At 46.1% G+C, this 18,671-nt stretch overlaps 1 protein-coding gene across 1 annotated transcript in view; it reads right to left on the bottom strand.

Annotated features, from left to right (window-relative positions):
* The window catches only part of PTAR1 (protein prenyltransferase alpha subunit repeat containing 1), a 203,472-nt gene that overhangs the window by 154,242 nt on the left and 30,559 nt on the right, over nucleotides 1-18,671 (bottom strand). The window contains exon 2 of the mRNA XM_078675749.1: nucleotides 10,536-10,705. Coding sequence (XP_078531875.1) covers nucleotides 10,536-10,705 — 170 coding nt within the window. The remainder of the gene's footprint in view (nucleotides 1-10,535; nucleotides 10,706-18,671) is intronic.

Here is an 18,671-nt window from a genome sequence, read left to right on the forward strand (position 1 = left end):
TTCCAGTGCAAGTTACCCATATTTCTCGCTTCTGCACAAGTTGGTTAAAGATATAAATTACAATTCTACTTCAACCTATGTCAGACGAGACTATTCTACAAAACAGATGAAGTCGGCAATAAAATCAATTGCCTTGCAACAGAAGCCTCCGTCATATAACTAACTTGTTGGGGCCGTGCTCAGTGCCAAAAGGAACCCGAAAGGTAAAAACCTCCATGGTGACCACCTCCTAGCCAACAGGAAATACTCTAATACCAGGCTGTGGGCATCATGCCTCCTATTGGCGGGGTATGAACTACTTCTCAAAGTAGTTATAATTCAAAGCTCTCTACGCCCGCTACAGGGCAATATTATGTCACCACATATAGGCAACCATGGCTCCTTCTCTTGCTTAAGCACCCATACCTATTGCTTCAGAAAAACACACACTGATTGCGGAAACTGCCTGCACACAGAGTGTAAGGAAATGTCTCTTTTTGCATGACGACCCCCACAATTTTGGACTGATGCTGTTGGTTTATCGACTCAGAGCGCACTGAGGCCTAGGAGCCAAGGGTTTGTAAGGCAGAGTGTCCACCCAGGGCTGCAGCACTGGTTGTGCCACCCTGTATGTGAAAAAGTGCAAATTGGATCCCATTCTGCCACTGCAGACTGGAAGGGTAACAGTGCTAATTCAACTTTGTCATTTAAACTAATGGTAAAGCCCCCACGTGCCTTAACAATATATGTAAGTCCCCCCTGAGAAAGTCCTATAGAGCCCTAAGGTAGCTAGCTGTATATTATTAAGTAGGATATGTATTTTTATATACGTCTTAACAGCAACACTTCTAAATTGTTGTTGTGCTGTGGAAACGCTAGTAACTCCATTGGCTAAAACAGTCACCGGCTGACCCCTCAGTCAGGCTAACTTATGAATGGGACTACTTTGCTAGATACAGAAAGGTATCCAATTAATTGTAGTATTAAACCTGACCCGATGGCAAGGATGAATTTAATACCACTATTAAAGAAATGCAACTTTTAGAAAGCTGCCTCTCTGTGATCAAGTTATCCAGTGGCCTCACAAGAGCACTGGCCAACAGACAGCATTCAAGGACTCTCAGGCTCAGGAACAATAGCAGCTTGCTACTGGGCGAGGTGTTATCGCTCTTCCGCAGGAGCCCACTCAGGGTGTTAGCTCAAAAGCGAGCTTCAAAGGTGATGCCGCCTTTGGTGGGCAGGTGGCCTTGACACTCCTGGGGGCCTACCCTGTGTTCAAGTAGACAGGCTGGAGACAGGACAAAGGGAAATACAGTGCCCAACAGTTTTTACAGCGGGTGCGTAGCCCTCAAGTAGCCACACCTACGGTGTGCGCTACCAAGCTCCTGACATCTGAGAAAGGGTCCAGATATCTTGAGAGGGGACAGAATAGTGCACTCTGAGACTGCTAGAGGTCACACATAGCCGGTTAGCAGTCACCAAATGGGAGGTCACCTGGCAGCCCATTTGCTGGTGACACATCATCCCCCCCAGGGCACTTTCTGAGAATTAATATGGCATCTTTGGAACCCTCCACCGCAGATAATGTAGGAACTGGAACAAGGACTGTAGAAGGAATTCCCTGCTGTTCCCTGGGCTGCACAAAGAGAGGCTGCACTTTCGGCTGGACTGCACCTGCTGCATTTTGGGCTAGCGCAGCGAAGACTGTGCCTGCGGCTCCTGGCTCAAGAAAAAGTGGTACCCCAACCACAAGAGTGGCTCAAAGTAACCATAGGCTGACCCCCTGGAATGGAAGCCGCAACAGGGTTAACACAGCTCAAGCAGCCCACACTGGCAAGTTGCTAGCCACTGCAGAAGATTTGCTGCTAGCTGCCGTTGGGTGCCCCAAGAGACCGATCTACGACAGGCAAAAGTTGCACCAGCATCCGCTGGACCCGGAAGTGTCGTCAGAGTCAAGATTGATCACCCCAGAGAAACACCAATCCCCACTAAAGGATTTCGCAAGGACCGCTGTGTGGAGACCAGTAGCCCAACCGCAGCTGGCCTGCCACAGTCTCAAAGATGACTCCGAGGGACCCCAACCTCTGTAGCAAAAGCCACCTCACATGACCTGTGGACCAAGAAATCACTACAAAGGTACTCATGTCGACCGCACTGCAACAGAAGCATCTTTTCATCCTGTATCCTCAGCATCACTCCATTATAGTCTAAGGCAGTCGTGTTTTACAGTTTGAAACTGGGCTAAAAACGCTCTGGTACCTGTTCAAATCTACCCCAGTGGCCTCCAGACCTTTTCCCTATCTGATTTAGTCGCCCCAGCCAGGCCAGGGGAGCCAAATGAACTTTCACAAACTTTTCAAAAGTTTGTAATCTTTTGATTGACCAATGCTGATTTGTGGCTGCGTTAAATGCAATAAAACCTTTAAAAACCTTTATCTCCCTAACCCTCCAGTGGATTTTGCTCATCAAGGACTCTAAACATTAATTAAGATGTAATCTGCACAATTGTTCTAAATTGATGCGTTTCTTTCGTGATGTGTGGCTTTCATATTTCAGTGTTTAGTACTGTTAAATGCTTTACACTAAGTTCCTTTGTTCAAGCCTTGCTGTTCAAACCCATAGCTACACGTGGTTGGGTTTAAGGTTGTTCAAAAAAGTCCGACTGGACCCCAAGATATTTTATCTGAGAGTATTCCACAGTAAGGAAGTACAGGCATACCATATATTACACCCAAATCCTCACACCGAGGAAACATATAGCCACACTTAAAACATGCACGCAGCTACAGCCACCCACTTCACCAAGGTCACCTGACAAACAAGACCCCAGGAAAACTGATCAATCTTACAATTGTGTAGGGCGGTGGTGCAGGGTGATGTGCGTCAACGGTCTACAAGATAACATGCAGCAGTGGAACAAGGCAATATTCGTCAGGACAAAGGATGATGTTCATCAGGGGAACAATACTGAAGCACTTTAGGGTAACACAGGGTGATGGCCAAATCTATCCCATTAGCTCCCAGACGTTCCCCTGTCTGATTTGGTCGCCCCAGCCAGACCCGAGAAGACTAATAAACTCACACTCTTCAAAAGTAAATATATGGGGTGAAAAGTGATAGAGTGATCTTTAGTACGATGCACAGTAGTACAATGGGGTTACAAATTCATGTACACTAGAGGGGCACACATTGATGTGCAATAGTAGAGTACAAGATGATGTTTCATAAGTTTCAAGGCAATCCAAGTTAGACCTGACCAGCTCATCCAAGTACTGATTACAAGACCTATTACTATTTTTTTTTAATACAATAGTGGGCTTTGGCTCCATTCAGACGAGCCTAACCTCTCATTTCATGCTACTGGCTGCTTAGTATACTTTTCTGCCTTCCACGAAGTTTCGTCATTAAAATACCTAGGTAACAATTTTATATCTAAAAAATAGCTCAATCACCTGCTGTTTGTCATGTTCATTTCTTTACATTCAACAAGTATTCTATACAGATATCCAAACCTTTCTTGCTACCCCCAAGCATTAACAAAGCCACTAGGGCAGAGATTAATATAAGCTGTATTTGTGCATGGTGTTTACATGCGATGGCAAATTAAAGCCGGACTTATTAGCTTCACAAATGCTTGCTTTCGTTGCAGTCCAGACAGCCACTGTGGATATTGTTCCTAATAAATGTGCAGGGTTAAAAGCATTAGAATTAAAATCAAATATTGTGCTCTAGTAAGCTATGTGTACTTGATATTTTGGAAGAACGGCCTTCCTTTAATACATTTAAGCTATTTGTGGACAAGAAGTAATTGTGGATAGATACCATACTTTAAATAGCTTTTTTGTGTATGTATGTATTTGTATATATATATTTTTTTTTTCTTTAACCTAGTGGCAGTTGACACTTGGTAGTTATAGTTAGGTAGGAAATGCCTTTTCTGTTGTACTACTAACTATGCCACCATTTGACAAATCTCCACAAAATGTACCCAAACATTGCTTTTTCGCCTAATTTGTGCATAAAATGTTTTAGTGTGACCCGTCAAGCAGGGGCCGAGAAAAAGGGGGGGGTGGTCCCAAGATGCAAAATCCCCATGCATTTTCCATAGACTTCTTAAGGCAGGGCTGCAGCAGAAACAGCTGAACAGAATTACACCAAATTTGGCGCGAAGCTAGAACTCAGCCCTAAGATTGTGCTTTTTGTAATTTGGTGTAAATCCGTTCAGTAGTTTTTTTTTTTTTAATGGTCGAAAATATTTGTGTATCTGGACGGTTGGGTCCACAAGAGGTTTGCAGGAGCGCCAATTTAAAAATCAGGAGTTCCGATTGGCCTAGGGAGTTTTATTTCCCTTGGGCCAATTTGTCAAACTCCCACAGGAGCCAGCGCTGATTGGCTACCAGCAACATGAGAAAAATGTTGCTGGCAGCCATTACAGGCCCCGGCGAACCCCTGTGCCACATTATATAAGGGGAGGGGCGCACGTCCCCTTCCCCAAGCCATCAGAGGACCCGGGGACCACATTACCCGGGGTTGTTACATTTAATTGAAGGCAGGGAGGCCTCGCAACCCTCCTCCAGAGCCACACCCAGGGGCAGATTAATAAAAATAAAAGGGGGGTGCCCCCAAGCCTCTAAAGCACCCAGGGACCCCATCCCCCAGGGCCCCTATCAAATTTAAAGGGAAGGGGACTGTGCAGTTCCTCCTCCCTGAGCCTACTATGGCCCTGTTGTCCCAATCCCCTGTGGCCAGCTCACATACTGTGACCTGGGGAGCCCACACCCAGGCCACAGAGGTTTTCTTGTCTGTACCGGCAAGAGAATTTGAGAGTTGCATGCTTCTGTGGATTCCACACCCCTAACACTAAATGGACCCAATAAACCAGTATTCTTCAAACTTTGTGATACTTACCCCCACCCTCAAACCGAGTAAAGAAAGAGATATCTGAGCCAACACAAGAGAGATAACCTGCAAAAATATGTATCTGTGACTGCTGAATACTTTTGTCGTTGTGCACTAGAAAGTAAACAGGGTCTGTTTGCAGATGAACTCGAAAATGGGAGAACAAATATGATATTCATGGGTGAAGGCCCAGACCTCAAAAACATTAAATGTAAAGTTGTTTTCGCAGTGTATACAGAACATGCAGCAGTGCAAGCTTCCCTCGCACAATGGACAGGTATAGCACAGTCCGAAGCAGAGGAAGCTTTCATTCACGAAGAATAGAACCAGCATGGCAGTTGCAGTGCAAACCTTCCCAGAAACACAATTGAGGTAGTAGCAATGAAAGCTTCCCCCACACACAGCAAACATATTTAGTATAGGCAGTAGCTATGCAAGTTTATAGTGGTCTATTGCAAGGGCCTCTGTCTTTCCCAACAGCGTAGGCAGGCATGTGTGTTGGTCAGGTGCCTGCTAAGGGGGCCTTTACACACCTGTTGATGTATGTTTTAGAGAGGGAGATTGAAGTGAGAGCAAGGGGCCGCCTCCAGCCTCCTCCTGTCCAAAAATATGTATACATTAGGGAGGCTGCAGATAGATGCCTGCTTTAGGTGCTGAGACACTGGCATGCTGCTGAGGCATTAGTGAGCTCAAAGAACAACTATGTCAGAGTCCCTATACAGACTATCCGACTCTTTACTCTCCACTACTGACCCTCATAGTTCCTCAACTTGTCAATGAAAGTCCCTCTGCCTATTTCAACTGTCTATAAAACATACACTCAGCGGGCCACCACAGACCATCCGATGGCTCAGGAGTCCTCAGCAGACACTCACATTACCCCAAGCAATTTTAGCAGACTCACAAACACACACCCTTCTAGACTGCTAGCCAACCCTAGGTGATCTTCAAGTTAGACCTCAGAGAACCATAAACTAGTTTTCATCTACAATCAACGATACTATCCTAGCCACTCTGAGGACTACATTGTGCCCCTGGCCCAGTACTCACTGTGACCATGAGCAGCCCCTTCCCCAAAGGTGCCCTCAGTCAGACTGGAGTCCACCTGAGGGGCATCTCTAGCACGATCCACTGGCAAACAACAACTAGACCACAGAAGTGACAAGAGTGCCATGGCCAATTACTATCTTCCACTTCGAACCACTGCAGCAGTCTGACCAGGATGCAATTTCTCCTACTGCTTGTTTCACAGGACTAATTGTGCACTAGACTTGACATCTGGATCTTTGTCTTCTGTAACCTCCACCGCAGGCGCATGCCACTAACTGCATTTGCTGTAACTGTATGTGTGAAGGACGCTTGCTTTCTGATACCTCCCCTTTACTAATCATGTGTGAAGTTTTTACTGCAGCAGCGAAATTAGTGAAATTTACAAAGTACATGTTACACAACATTCAAAAATTTCAAATTACACAGTATTGCATATTTTTGTCCTACAGACAGTGGTTTGTGCAGATAAAGAATCACACAAGATACCGGCACGCCACACTTTGGTCTTAATGTGCGATTGTGTGACTTTGCAAAACTTTCATATTTTACACCAAAATTACAATTTTGCACTTTCCCCTCTATGTCTTATCTAAGTGTGCAAGGGAAATCATCACTGCACATATCCATTTAGTATTTGTTCTTGGCCTAGGAAGAAAACTTCCACTGCTTATGCCGAAGGGGCACCTGCTTTAGATTTACTGAAGCAGGAGAACCCCTTTTCAGTACACAAAAGCAAAATCAATTTGTACTGATGTTTTTATTAGATTCTCTGCGAGTCACTGAATAAGAATTGCCTGGATGAAACTGGCCACCTGCATCAAACTATAGAGTGCTGTCAACACAGAGTAGGAGGGTAACTACATGTACTGTAAAGGGCCTGAACTGATGCAACTAATCAAACAGTTAAATTAAGCTTTTTGGAAGCGTATGTAAAATCATTTGAGTATGTTTTCATGTGTGTCTGTTGAGCCCTCCAATAGGTACACGTTCAAGACCTTCATTTATTGTTACGAATTGTAAGATTTACGTAGTGCTTCATACCTTCGATTTGGATTAAGTTCCTGAGTGCTCTATCAGGGTATATGGCTGAAAAGATGTTGCATGTAAATTTTGCTGTGTGGGAGAAGTTGGCAGAGGTGTGCGAGATTCAAACATGATGTGTGAATGTTGCTGCATAGAAAAAATAAGGTACTGCAGGTAGTGTGTAGACTGGTGCATTCATGCATACTTATGTCTACTATATAAAATCAGCCATCCGTATCATGGAATTAAATAAATGGAAGAGTCAAGTTTACAGCTCCCTGGAATTCCAGCTCATTGTTATTTATTCTAGCACAGATCGAGTTTTACTGCCTGAAGAGAAAACAAGGTTTTGTCGTTTCCTGAAAGGAGGGATGGTCCTGTGAATAATCTTTTTGAGTGATAGGTTTAAAGCTTGTGTTAACGTGCGGCCCAAGTTCATGGATTGGCAGATGTGTGATGCATATTTCTCTGAATCTAGTTCATTCTATGGAGTTTTTGATAACGAGCTTCAATGTAAAGACGGCTGGTGCAGCAGAGGTGGGAGAGCATTGTACATTTTGGGTATAGATAAAGTATGGGAAAATTTGATGCAGCCATCTCTTTCTGAATAGACTTTGTTTGGTAACTTGATTTACTGGAGGTAAGAAAGGTAGCTTCAAGTCCATAATCACATTCAAATTCTTCACTTGGACTGAATGGAGTGGTGATAACCCAGTTCTTGTGGTCAGACTGTTGAATGGTGAAAGCTGGTCTATTTGCCACAATGAAGAATCTCAGGTTTTGAAGTATTTAATTTGAGGTGATTCAATAGTATCTAGTACTTATTCACTCGTAGACACTGACCAGTGGTACAGGAGTCAAAAACTGATAGATTTTCAAGCTTTAGTACGATTTATGAGAGGAGATCAGGAAGGGGGCTAGGGTAGCTATGGAAGCAAAGGGGAGCAATGGCTGATTTGTGAAGTTCGCCAACTATGGCATTAAATGGTGCTGAGGAGAATAGAGGACGAGAATTCTCCATTGAAGAAGGACCTCACTTCACTTAGCTTCCTAGCACCCCTAAAGCGGTCAAGACCCTATCTTAATTCCAAGCTCTAAAAACATACATCACAAAATAGTACCTATTTAATATTTTATTAAAAAGATATAATAATCACTTATAGTTAGTAAACTGCAAAGCAATGTCCATAGTCCAGGGCGCCATTATGATGGCAAACTTCAAACCCTGATTCACAGACTATCAAAAATAAAAAAATTAAACTATTTATTGAGGCAACTTAGCTTAAGAGATTTTATATTCAGCTGAGAAAAAATATAAGTGCTAGAATTCTGCAGCTACGGCTTATCTGCACCACTGAAACAGTAACACGCTCATGGACACACTGATTTGACTTATTTTTAGTTTTGTAAAGCGATCGAATGCCATGAGGCGTCTTGGCGTTGCTCTCTGACTTTAGGAAGATGGAGTGCTACTCTAATGACTAAAGAGCCAGATGTTAAAAGATTTCCTGAAGGACAAGAGGTCTAGGCAGTTCTTCAGATTAATTAACTTCTACCTCCCCATGATGCTCGTTTAGTCTTGGGCAGCACTAGTAGCTTGGCATCAGAGGATCAATGGGCCTGATAAGGATGGCGGTCGAACTTACATCCAGCCGCCATCCTGGTGTGAAACAGGACCGTCAGACAAGCTGTCGGCGGTCCCATACCCTGAATCACGATGCAATCGCCTACAAGGCGGTCGCAAAGTGTATATTTTGTATTGCGGCAGGTGCTGTGGGCTGCAGCACACGCCGCAGTACAAAGAATGCACCCTGTGCATATCCCTGCACTATGTGGCAGGCACCATGTGGGTCAGGAATATGTTGGGACGCACCATAAGGGCCATGCCGGAGGGCCAGGAAGGAAGGGGGGGGGGACTGCTACGGGCTCCCAATGTCCCTTTCCGTCTGCCTTTTCATGGCGGGTAAACCGCTATGAAACTGCCAGCGGGAAGGGACATTGTAATCCCTACGATGGTGTCTGGCAGGTACCGCCACTGTTGTAGGGATACAAATCCCTCCAACGGAATCCATGGGGGTCGGTCTCTCCGACCGCCAACCATCCGCCGGCCATCCTAATGTGGCGGGGACTAATCAGTATTACGATGGCTGTGAGACAGCCACTGACTGTGGCGGTCCCACCATCATCGTAATCAGGCCCTATGTTTTCTAGATGGAGTACACCAGGTAAACCTGTCCCGTAGATAGACTTGGCCAACATTATGTAGAGCTTTAAAGTCTACGCATAATGCTTTGAAGTCTATTTTATTTTCCACTGGGATCCAGTGCAGCTTGACCAGGGTCTGAGACACAGATTGTTGTTTAGGGATTCGTAACAGAAGCCGAGCTGATGCATTTTGCATAACATTGAGTTTAAGAAGAAATATTTTCTGAATACCCATGAATTACGGTAGTCCAATTTGGACAAAAGGGTGATCAATACCGTTTTTTGAAAATCTGATGGGATGAAAGGGCAAATCTTCCTAATGTGTCTCAAAGTAAAGAATACGGAGAAAGCAAGGGCATTAACCTGATCTTCATAGTTAGGTTTATTGTCGAAGAACAATTCCTAACTTTTCTCGCTGGCAAGGGGAGTATACCCATTTCCTGTGGCTACCAACTTGGTGACCAGAATGAGATATCATTACCCAAGAGAAGAACTTCAGTTTTCCCGGAGTTAAGGTTTAAGCAATTAACCCTCATCCAACTATGTATCAGGGCCATACAAGTACTAAATCTCGATACTGTGTTTTTAGGGTTGCTGGATACCGATACTACTATTTGGGTATCGTCTGCGTAGTACACCACCGAGGAGCCAAATGATTTAAGAAGCCTTGCCAGTGGGATGACGTAGAGATTGAAGAGAGTATGATTTCTACGATAAGTTGTGCAATTTTAGGTGGACGGGGGTCTAATGGAGAGCCAGATAAGATTTGATAGACTTAATTAAGCTTTAGAACTTCTCAATAGTACAAGGGGAAAACGTGTCTAAAACAGGAGGGAAAGGAGGCGTTTTACATTTTACCTGAGGGATAGGTGTGATTGGTTTGTTGGTTACAAAGGTGTTGAAAACCTCCTCGCCTTTGGTCTGGAAAAGATTTATCCGTGTATTGCGAAATCTTTGGCTAAAATTGTTGTTTATATGCTCAGGCATCTTCACTGGGATCTTTACAGTGCTGAATAACTCTTTGACAAAGTTGTTGGGTTGTAAAATCTTGTTAGAGAAATAACAGTTTTTTCCCTCCAAGATTAGCTTTTAATACTCTGCGATGGTTTGCCTATTGATCTCTCTGTCCTGAGGGTCATATAAATTAGAACTCCAACTTCGCTCTTTATAGAAAGAAGTATGGATTTTGGGCGGATAAACATGGAGACAATACTGATAAGCATAACCTAACATTTGTATTGTTTTTTTTTCTCAAACATAAGTTTCTTGATTGACATTTTTTCCTCAGACTTTTTGTTTTGTTATATCACAAACACAAGTTATTAAATAAATATGCATTGTTTTGCCGTATATATAGTTTACAGAAAAAGATGACTCACCTTCCCGATTTAACCACTGCTTTCTTTGCCTATAGAGAAGTAGTTTGCTGTGGACATATGGCAAAAGAAACTTGATGCACCAGCTCTCTACTCCAAGCTTGTTTTCAACCAAAACTATAGGGCTGCGGTTGTACCTCGCTTCTGGGCATGGTATTAATCCAATTTCATCTCTTTAAAAAAACATAATTAACAAAAATCAAGAATAACATATTATAAACACTTCCATTAAGAATTAGTAAATAACATTGAAATAGAAGAGCAAAACGTGTTAAGGCAGCTCATCTGTGACACTAATAAAATCAATAGAACTATGAAAAACATGAAGAAAGAATGTTTGTCCTGTTGAGCCTTTTTCATATGTCAATGAATTCCTGGACTTCCAGCATTTGCATACAATGTTGCTCAAGACATCCAGTTACCTGGCACACTCAGCAAAATCAGAATCAAGCCATTAATTAGTCAATTTAACAAAGAAGGCGCATCAAAGAACCTCACAATTCATCTAGCGGCATTTCTAGTCAGTTAATTTGTCATGTTCCTGCTTCATCTGTACTCCTGCCGATGACATAGTGAATCCACACAAGAAGTGATGCTCTAGCAAAAGAGATGTTTGTAATCAGAGATCTGAAAATGAGAACGATAATTCACAGTGGGGCAAGACGGGCATACAGAGCCATGAAAGAATTTTTTTTTAATGGAGTCACATCTGGAAGACAAAGTCGATCAAAATAAAAATGGTGCGCTAGAAACCCATTTGCTGATATATTGTAATAATATACCAATTAGGCTTGGCTATAATTGCAATTTAGCACAATTGAAATAAAAACAATTTAAGTATTTATATATGCAGCACTCAAAATTATCCTTGATTGGCAAGGCTGAATGAATGGGAAAGGGAGGAAGAGTGGAAATTCTACCACTGACATTATGGGACGGGTCAGAACCTCCTACCAGGTTATGTCTGTCTTTGTCTGAATCAATAAAGTTCAGATTTTTAATTTTCAATCATTTTCGTCAAAAAGGTTAACAATAACTACAAAACTCAGTGGTTGTCAATTTCATCAAATTGATAAATGCAACTCCCTGCACCTTGGCTATCAACTTTTCTTCACACTATATAGCTTTGGTGTCTTGTATTATGCATCTATGTACCCTGTGCACAAACCAGGTACAAATACCCAGCAAGGTTTGCGATCCAATACGTAGCTAGATGTGGAAATGTGCATAATGAGAGAGTCAATATTCTTAGTTCACTACACCCTCAACAGCATGTGTTTGGTCTCATGTTGTCACATCTATGTAGGCAAACCCGAGTATACTGCCACCTATATAATATTTTATCTGCATTTCTTTCACTTGTGCTTGGCCGAAAGAGTATTTTGTCTCTGCAAAATAAGCCTCCACTTTCTCTATTTCTATGGTGACTCAATTTCTTCACTCATTGTTCCCGGAAGGGCAGGCCCACAGATCCCTCTGGCTATGTTAAGATCTTGTAGGTGAGTGACACTCCCCACAACCAGGCTGTATTTGTTTCAATCAAAGCGTGTCTAGGACAGAGCACCACCCCCAACCTTGGCTTGCCCCACCAATTGGAGGACTTGCCAATAGCAGAAGACCTCCTTCTACCATAAGTCCAAATCTTTCTTAGTGTGTGGGAAGGATTTGATCTCATCTGTGTGGAAGACGTCCCCCACTTCCACACATCCCCCATGTCTCCAAGCTTCAAAGGATCGGCGCTCCAATTTTCGATATAAGTTATAATTTCTCAATGATCCCCTTATGAATGATAGATAGCAGGCACAACCCATTTCGACATTTAGCTCATACTTTCATTGGGGTTCACATCACAGGAGAGAAGACAACGCACTTTTATGTGATGCCTAGGCAGCCATGCACCTCCCATAGGACTCTTTCCACAGTAAGATTTACACAGCACCGTTCTTTTTTCATTTAAGAGTGGGACCTTCCACCACAAATCGCAGGGTAATGCTTGGTATTATTTGAGCTGATGAGGTGATGTCCAAACCTGCCTCCCAGGGTTTACACATGTCAACCCAATCTATGCTCCTCTTCTTTGCCAGACATTTCAAGCACAAGTAGTGTACCTTTTGGATGCCCACTCTTGGGATGTTAAGTGAAAGTGTATGGAACAGATGGAGAATCGAAATTTGCCTAGCTTAGTAACGGTAAGTTTCAATTCTATTAAGGACGCGGAGGCGAGGATTATGCTTTTTACTTCTTCGCTTTATTAAACCATATTTTTTCCAGCAGCCTTCAGAAAAAGTCGAACAACATATTTTATCCCAATACAAGGGAAAAAAAGATATATCAGCAAAAACATAAGTGACAACAGTCCTGTAATAAACTAGAACTCCCATGAGTCAATGAGTCTCTTCCACCATTAGTGACCATCCACGGTAGAAAGGCACTTCACAGCAGTTGTCCCTCCTCTTTCTCCGCGCGAACGCATCCGAAAATCACTAGTCTTGTTTGGAACCATCATTCCCTGAAACGAAACATACTCTGTAAGCATTCAGCACTGAGCCATCACTCCTGACAGAAAAATCAGCATGAAATAAACCAAATGCATGTCACGTAAAGAAATCTTACTTACTGTCTTACGGGTGGGTTCGCACTAACTGTGCTACAGGAGGGATAATCCTCGCCTCCACGTCCTTAATAGAATTGAAACTTACCGTTACTAAGCTAGGCACATTTCGATTCTATGTCAGGACCGGAGGCTCTGATTATGCTAGTTCAAAGCTTACTTACCACCAAATGAGCCACATCCACCACCGGTTTGAAATAGAACCGCTTAAAGGTGGAATCAAACGACCAGTCCGCGGCTCGCATCAGATCTTCCAAGCAAGCCCCCAAGGAAAACGCCTTTGAGGCCATGGCCCCCTAGCAGAATGAGCACCAAACTGTTTTGTGTCTATACCCGCCTCCTGCATGACCCAACGCACCCACCTAGCAATAGTGGGGGATGAGACTGCTTTGTTCGGTTTCCGTAATGCAATGAGAAGTTGCCTCTCGCCCGGAGGGCGCAACTCAGAGGTTAAGTCCTCGTAAGTTTTCAAACAATGCACAACACAAAGATTGGGTACATCCAAAAAGGCTGGGTACGCAATTGTTCTTGAAGCCGATTTTGTTCAGCGGCCAATAATGAAAGTTACCCCCTCCGGGGAAAACACTCACGCTGAAATGTCCAGCGCACGCACATCCGAGACCCTGCGACAAGAGACTAGACATAGCAGCATGGTCAATTTAGCCGAGAGTTCCTTCAAGGAAAGATATTTATTCGGCTGCCAAGAAAAAAATAAATTAAGTACCACATTGACATCCCACAAGACAGAATACTGAGGCTCCGAGGGCAAAGACAAACGAATACCCCTCAAGAGCAGACAAACGAAGGGATGTTCGCCCACAGGGGCCCCATCGACCGGACAATGGGCTGCTGAAGTAGCCAAACTCATAGCATTAATTGTTTGGTACGCCAGTCCGTCTGACGCCAATTCCACCCAATAATTTAGTATGGGAACGACGCCTGCAACCACGGGATCCAAACCCCGTCGAAGACACCAACATAACCATTTCGTCCAGGCGGAACGATAGCGCTTGGAGGTGCTTGAGGCCCAGGCCTTTAATAGAAGTGACTCAGCCGATACGGAAAGGCCTGGGAGCGTCCAGCGTCGCCTGAAAGCCGCCATGCCATGAGGTGGAGAGAACCCCAGGCGATGCTGCTCCCCGTCCGGATTCAGAAGAAGATGAGGAAGCTGGGGAAGTGAGATTGGAAAATCCCAAGAAAGTTTCAGAAGAACTGGAAACCACAACTGGTACCTCCAAAGCGGTGTCACAACCACCACCTTCTGCCAGCGAATCTGAGCCGCCAATCTCATGATCATGGAGAACGGGGGAAAAGGCATAACTCGTTCTTGACCCCACTCCTGCAGAAAAGCATCTGTTGCCTGCGCAAGAGGGTCCGGCCTCCAACTGAAAAACCACGTAAGTTGGTTGTCCGGCCGGGACGCAAACAGTTCCACTGAGAAAGGGCCCCAAACACTGACTAACCACTGGAAAACTTATACGTCCAGCTTCCATTGGCTGGAATCCCGTAAGTGCTGGGAGTGCCAGTCTGCCACTTGATTGGCTCGGCCCGGCAGATACTCCGCAGTTACAGATATGTGATGCCCCAGGCAAAAGCCCCAAAACTCCTCCGCCAAGTTCGCTAGAGTCTGAGACCGAGGGCCCCCCAGGCGGTTGATGTAACGCACCGCGGAGACATTGTCCATTTTCAACAGGATGCAGAAACAAACCCTGTTCCTGGTCCAACATCGGACTGCAAAAGAGCCCGCAAGAAGCTCCAAACAGTTGATGTGTAACGCTTGTTCTTCTAATGACCAAGCGCCGCCGGTAGAAAAATCGCCGCAGCGGGCCCCCCACCCCGACCTGCTAGCGCGGACTCTATCACCATGTCCAGAAGATGGCCCTGCCATTCCAGGCGTATATGTGGGAGAGCCACCTGGACATTTCCTCCTTGACCTCGTCTGATAGAGGAACCATCTGGTCATAGGACAACCCTCTACTGAGATGGTGCGCCTTTAGGCGCTGCAGTACCCGATAGTGTAGGGGCCCCGGAAAGATTGCCTGAATGGATGAGGAAAGAAGCCCCACCACCCGGGCAATCTGACGAGGGAAGTGTGCGACTTGGACACGTTCTGTCGGAGTAGGTGCTGGATTTTGGACATTTTCCGGGAGGGAAGGCTCAGAGAAGCGTGGACTGAGTCCACTACAAACCCCAGGAAGACCAAACTCTGGGTTGGAAGTAAAATCGACTGCTCTACATTGACGATGAACCCCAAGCCTTGCAATAGGGAAACCGTCAGCTGCAGCTGAAGAGTCAACGTGCTGGAACATTGGGTCATAAGCAGAATGTCGTCCAAATAAACGATCATCTAAACCCCCTGGCTCTGCAGAAACTCCACCACTGGGTGGAGGACCTTCGTGAAGCACCATGGAGCTGAGGATAGCCCGAACGGAAGGACGGTAAACTCATAATCCTGCTGCTTCCACTGGAACTGCAAGAAACGACGATGGGGGGGATGGATCGGGACTACCAAATATGCGTCCTTGAGATCCAGCCTCACCATCCAGTAGTTCGGAAGGAGAACATCCCGAAGGAGGTGCATCCCCTCCATTTTGAAATGGCGGTACATCCACCAACCATTGAACTCCTTTAAGTTGATGACCGGCCTCTTCCCCCCGTCTGTTTTCTCCACCAGGAAGATATTGCTCAAAAAACCTGGGGGTGTAGGACCGACCGACAGATCGCCCCTTTGCGGAGCAGCTCGGCAATTTCTTCGTCCACCAGACAAGCATCGGCTACGGAAAAACTGATAGGAAAAGGGAACCCTGTCTGGCGGGGTGTATCGTAAAACTCGATGTGAAAACCCTGGATGGTCTGCAGGACCCAAGCATCGCTCGTGATGTCCCTCCAGGCCTCGTGAAAGGCCGACAACCGACCCCCGATCCGGACTTGAGAAGGAAAATGAGACTCACCGTTGGGTGCGGAACCTCCTGGGTTATTCTTGTAGCCTCCTAGGCCCCGGAATCTCTGCCCTCTGGTTGGATAGAAGTTGTTATAATTGGAGGTCGAGTTGTACTGTCCTCGCCCGGAGCCTTGTCCCCTGCCGGGGTTTTGCTGTCCGCCCCGGCCGGTTGTGCGGCTCCTGCCACGACCGGCCCCACCAGAAAAACGGGATTGAAACACCCGCTTAATATTGGACTGGGCCTTGTCCAAACTTGTGAAGGTGGCCACGAACTTCCCAAGTTCCTTCACAAAGTGGTCACCAAAGAGGCCCCCTTGCGCCACTGCCCCGCTTCGGATGACGCCAGGTCGCCCAGCTTGGGATCCAACTTAATTAATAGTGAACGCCGCCGTTCTGTCGAGAGGGCACAGTTGGCGTTTCCAAAAAATATAATCGCCCGCTGAGCCCAATTTGAAAGAACGTCAGGCGAGATGGTGGACCCTGTGACTTTGGCTTCTTCCGCCATATCTAAGATCTTCGTTAAAGGTCCGACCACATCCAGACGTTTATCCTGCCAAGAAAACCCGGAGCGGTCTATGCCCTTACGGGGGTCTATCATGTAATTGGCCAGGAAGGTGGCCATCTTGGAGTCCAGCTCCGTAGTGTATGCCACCTTCCCGTCCAAAGTTGCACGGGGACACTCAGCTCTCAGACACCCTCTCGCATCCTTCTCTAAGGGCTTCCGGAGGCGGCCCGCCACAAACTTCGACACCTTGTCCCCAGGTGCCCAGGCCACCGACCGCAGATGAATAATCTCACCCGGGTCTAGCATGCCTGAGGAGTCCTGCGGCAACTCGGCGGCAGAGCTGGCCGGACGCCAAGACAGGGAGGACCCTTCGTCCTCATCGTCAGTATCTGCCGGCGAACCCCCATCAGGCGATGGGGAGTCCGGGATAACGAATCCTGACGGAGTCTGGGTTGGGGAGGGTGCAGGTGGTGGCACGGACGACTTCACAAGGAACGCACTTTTTAGGCGGTCAAAAGCGTCCTTGTCCACCCCCTGCGACTCCCCCAAGCCCCCTTCCGTGCGACCCTTCTTGGGTAGAGGCGGCCCCTCTTGGGGGAGGGTAGGACTCGATCCCGAGGGGTCTGGATGGGCAAATGCCAACTTAGCACACTCCACTATAATTTGATGCGTCAAACGCTCCTCCATAGGCCCTACCACATCATTCACGCACCTGAAGATTGATTCATCTACCGCTTCAAAAAATTGGTCATCCAGAGGGAGGTACTGTACCTGCTCCTCCTCAAAGAACTCTGTGTGGTTCATCTTAAGCACTAGTAAACTACGCCCTTGACACACACCCAAGCGCGAGGCGCTAACACAGTAACAGCCAAGGAAGCCTGTGGCTATTGCCTGGCAGAGCCCCTCTAAGCCCACAAATATCAGTTGTGTGTATATCACCAGGCAGGCTATGGGCAGCCTGAACGGTCACAAGGTTTTTCCCATGCGGCATGCAAACGCCGCAATTGAGGCCGTAGAATACCTCGCGCGCGCATCCCTCAGATTCCTGACAGGGCCCAACCGCCACCCAGCGCGCGCAAATGTCACCAGAAGCGCTGACACTGCGTTATATGCCCTCAGTCACTCTCCCCGGCAGCGCCGCAATACGGACCCCCACCGGGGCGTAAACAAAGTAAATATGCTGGAAATACGGACCCTCGAGGGGGCGTTCAGGTGTGACGGTGTGGGGGACAAGGCTCACAGGTCCGACAGTCTCGCCGTGCGTCTCCTCATCTGAAGAGACGCGCCGTGACCAACGAGACGCTGGAGCTCCCCCTGGCGGCCCAATATGGAGACCGCAAGTAACAGGAGATGTCCGCGAAAGGAGCGAGAACGCTCTCGCAGGCGGAGGGAATCTGTAAGGGAAAGCAAACTACAAAGATTCCCCCAGGCAAAATCCGGGTCCCGTCCCCTGCAGAGACAGAGCCCGGAGCCAGGAAAAACAACAATCAAGCACTAACGATCAAAAGAAAAACCATAAGCAGAAAAGCTGACTTATCTGGGCTGCGGAGCAGCAAAGAAAGAGGAGGTACAATTGCTGTGAAGGGCCTTTCTACCGTGGATGGTCACTAAGGAAGAACTAATGTTGGAAGAGACTCATTGACTCATGGGAGTTATAGTTTATTACAGGACTGTTGTCACTTATGTTTTTGATGAAATATCGTTTTTTCTCTTGTATTGGGATAAAAGATTATGTTTGGCTTTTTCTGAAGGCTGCTGGAAAAAATATGGCTTAATAAAGCGAAGAAGGAAAAAGCATAATCAGAGTCTCCGGTCTTGACATAGAATTCTGGGTACTACTGTTATTTTCCCTGCTGCTATCCTTCCCAACCAAGAGATAGATCAATCAATCAATCATTCATTTGTAAAGCACACTACACACCCGTGGGGGTCTCAAGGCGCTGAGGGGGTGTGGGGGGGCTGTTACTGTTCGAACAGCCAGGTCTTGAGAAGTCTCCTGAAGGTCAGCAGGTCCTGGGTTTGTTGCAGGTGGATGGGGAGGGTGTTCCATGTCTTGACGGTGAGGTGGGAGAATGATCTGCC

The sequence above is a fragment of the Lissotriton helveticus genome, chromosome 2_1 (genome assembly GCF_964261635.1).
Source record: "Lissotriton helveticus chromosome 2_1, aLisHel1.1, whole genome shotgun sequence".
NCBI lineage: Eukaryota > Metazoa > Chordata > Amphibia > Caudata > Salamandridae > Lissotriton > Lissotriton helveticus.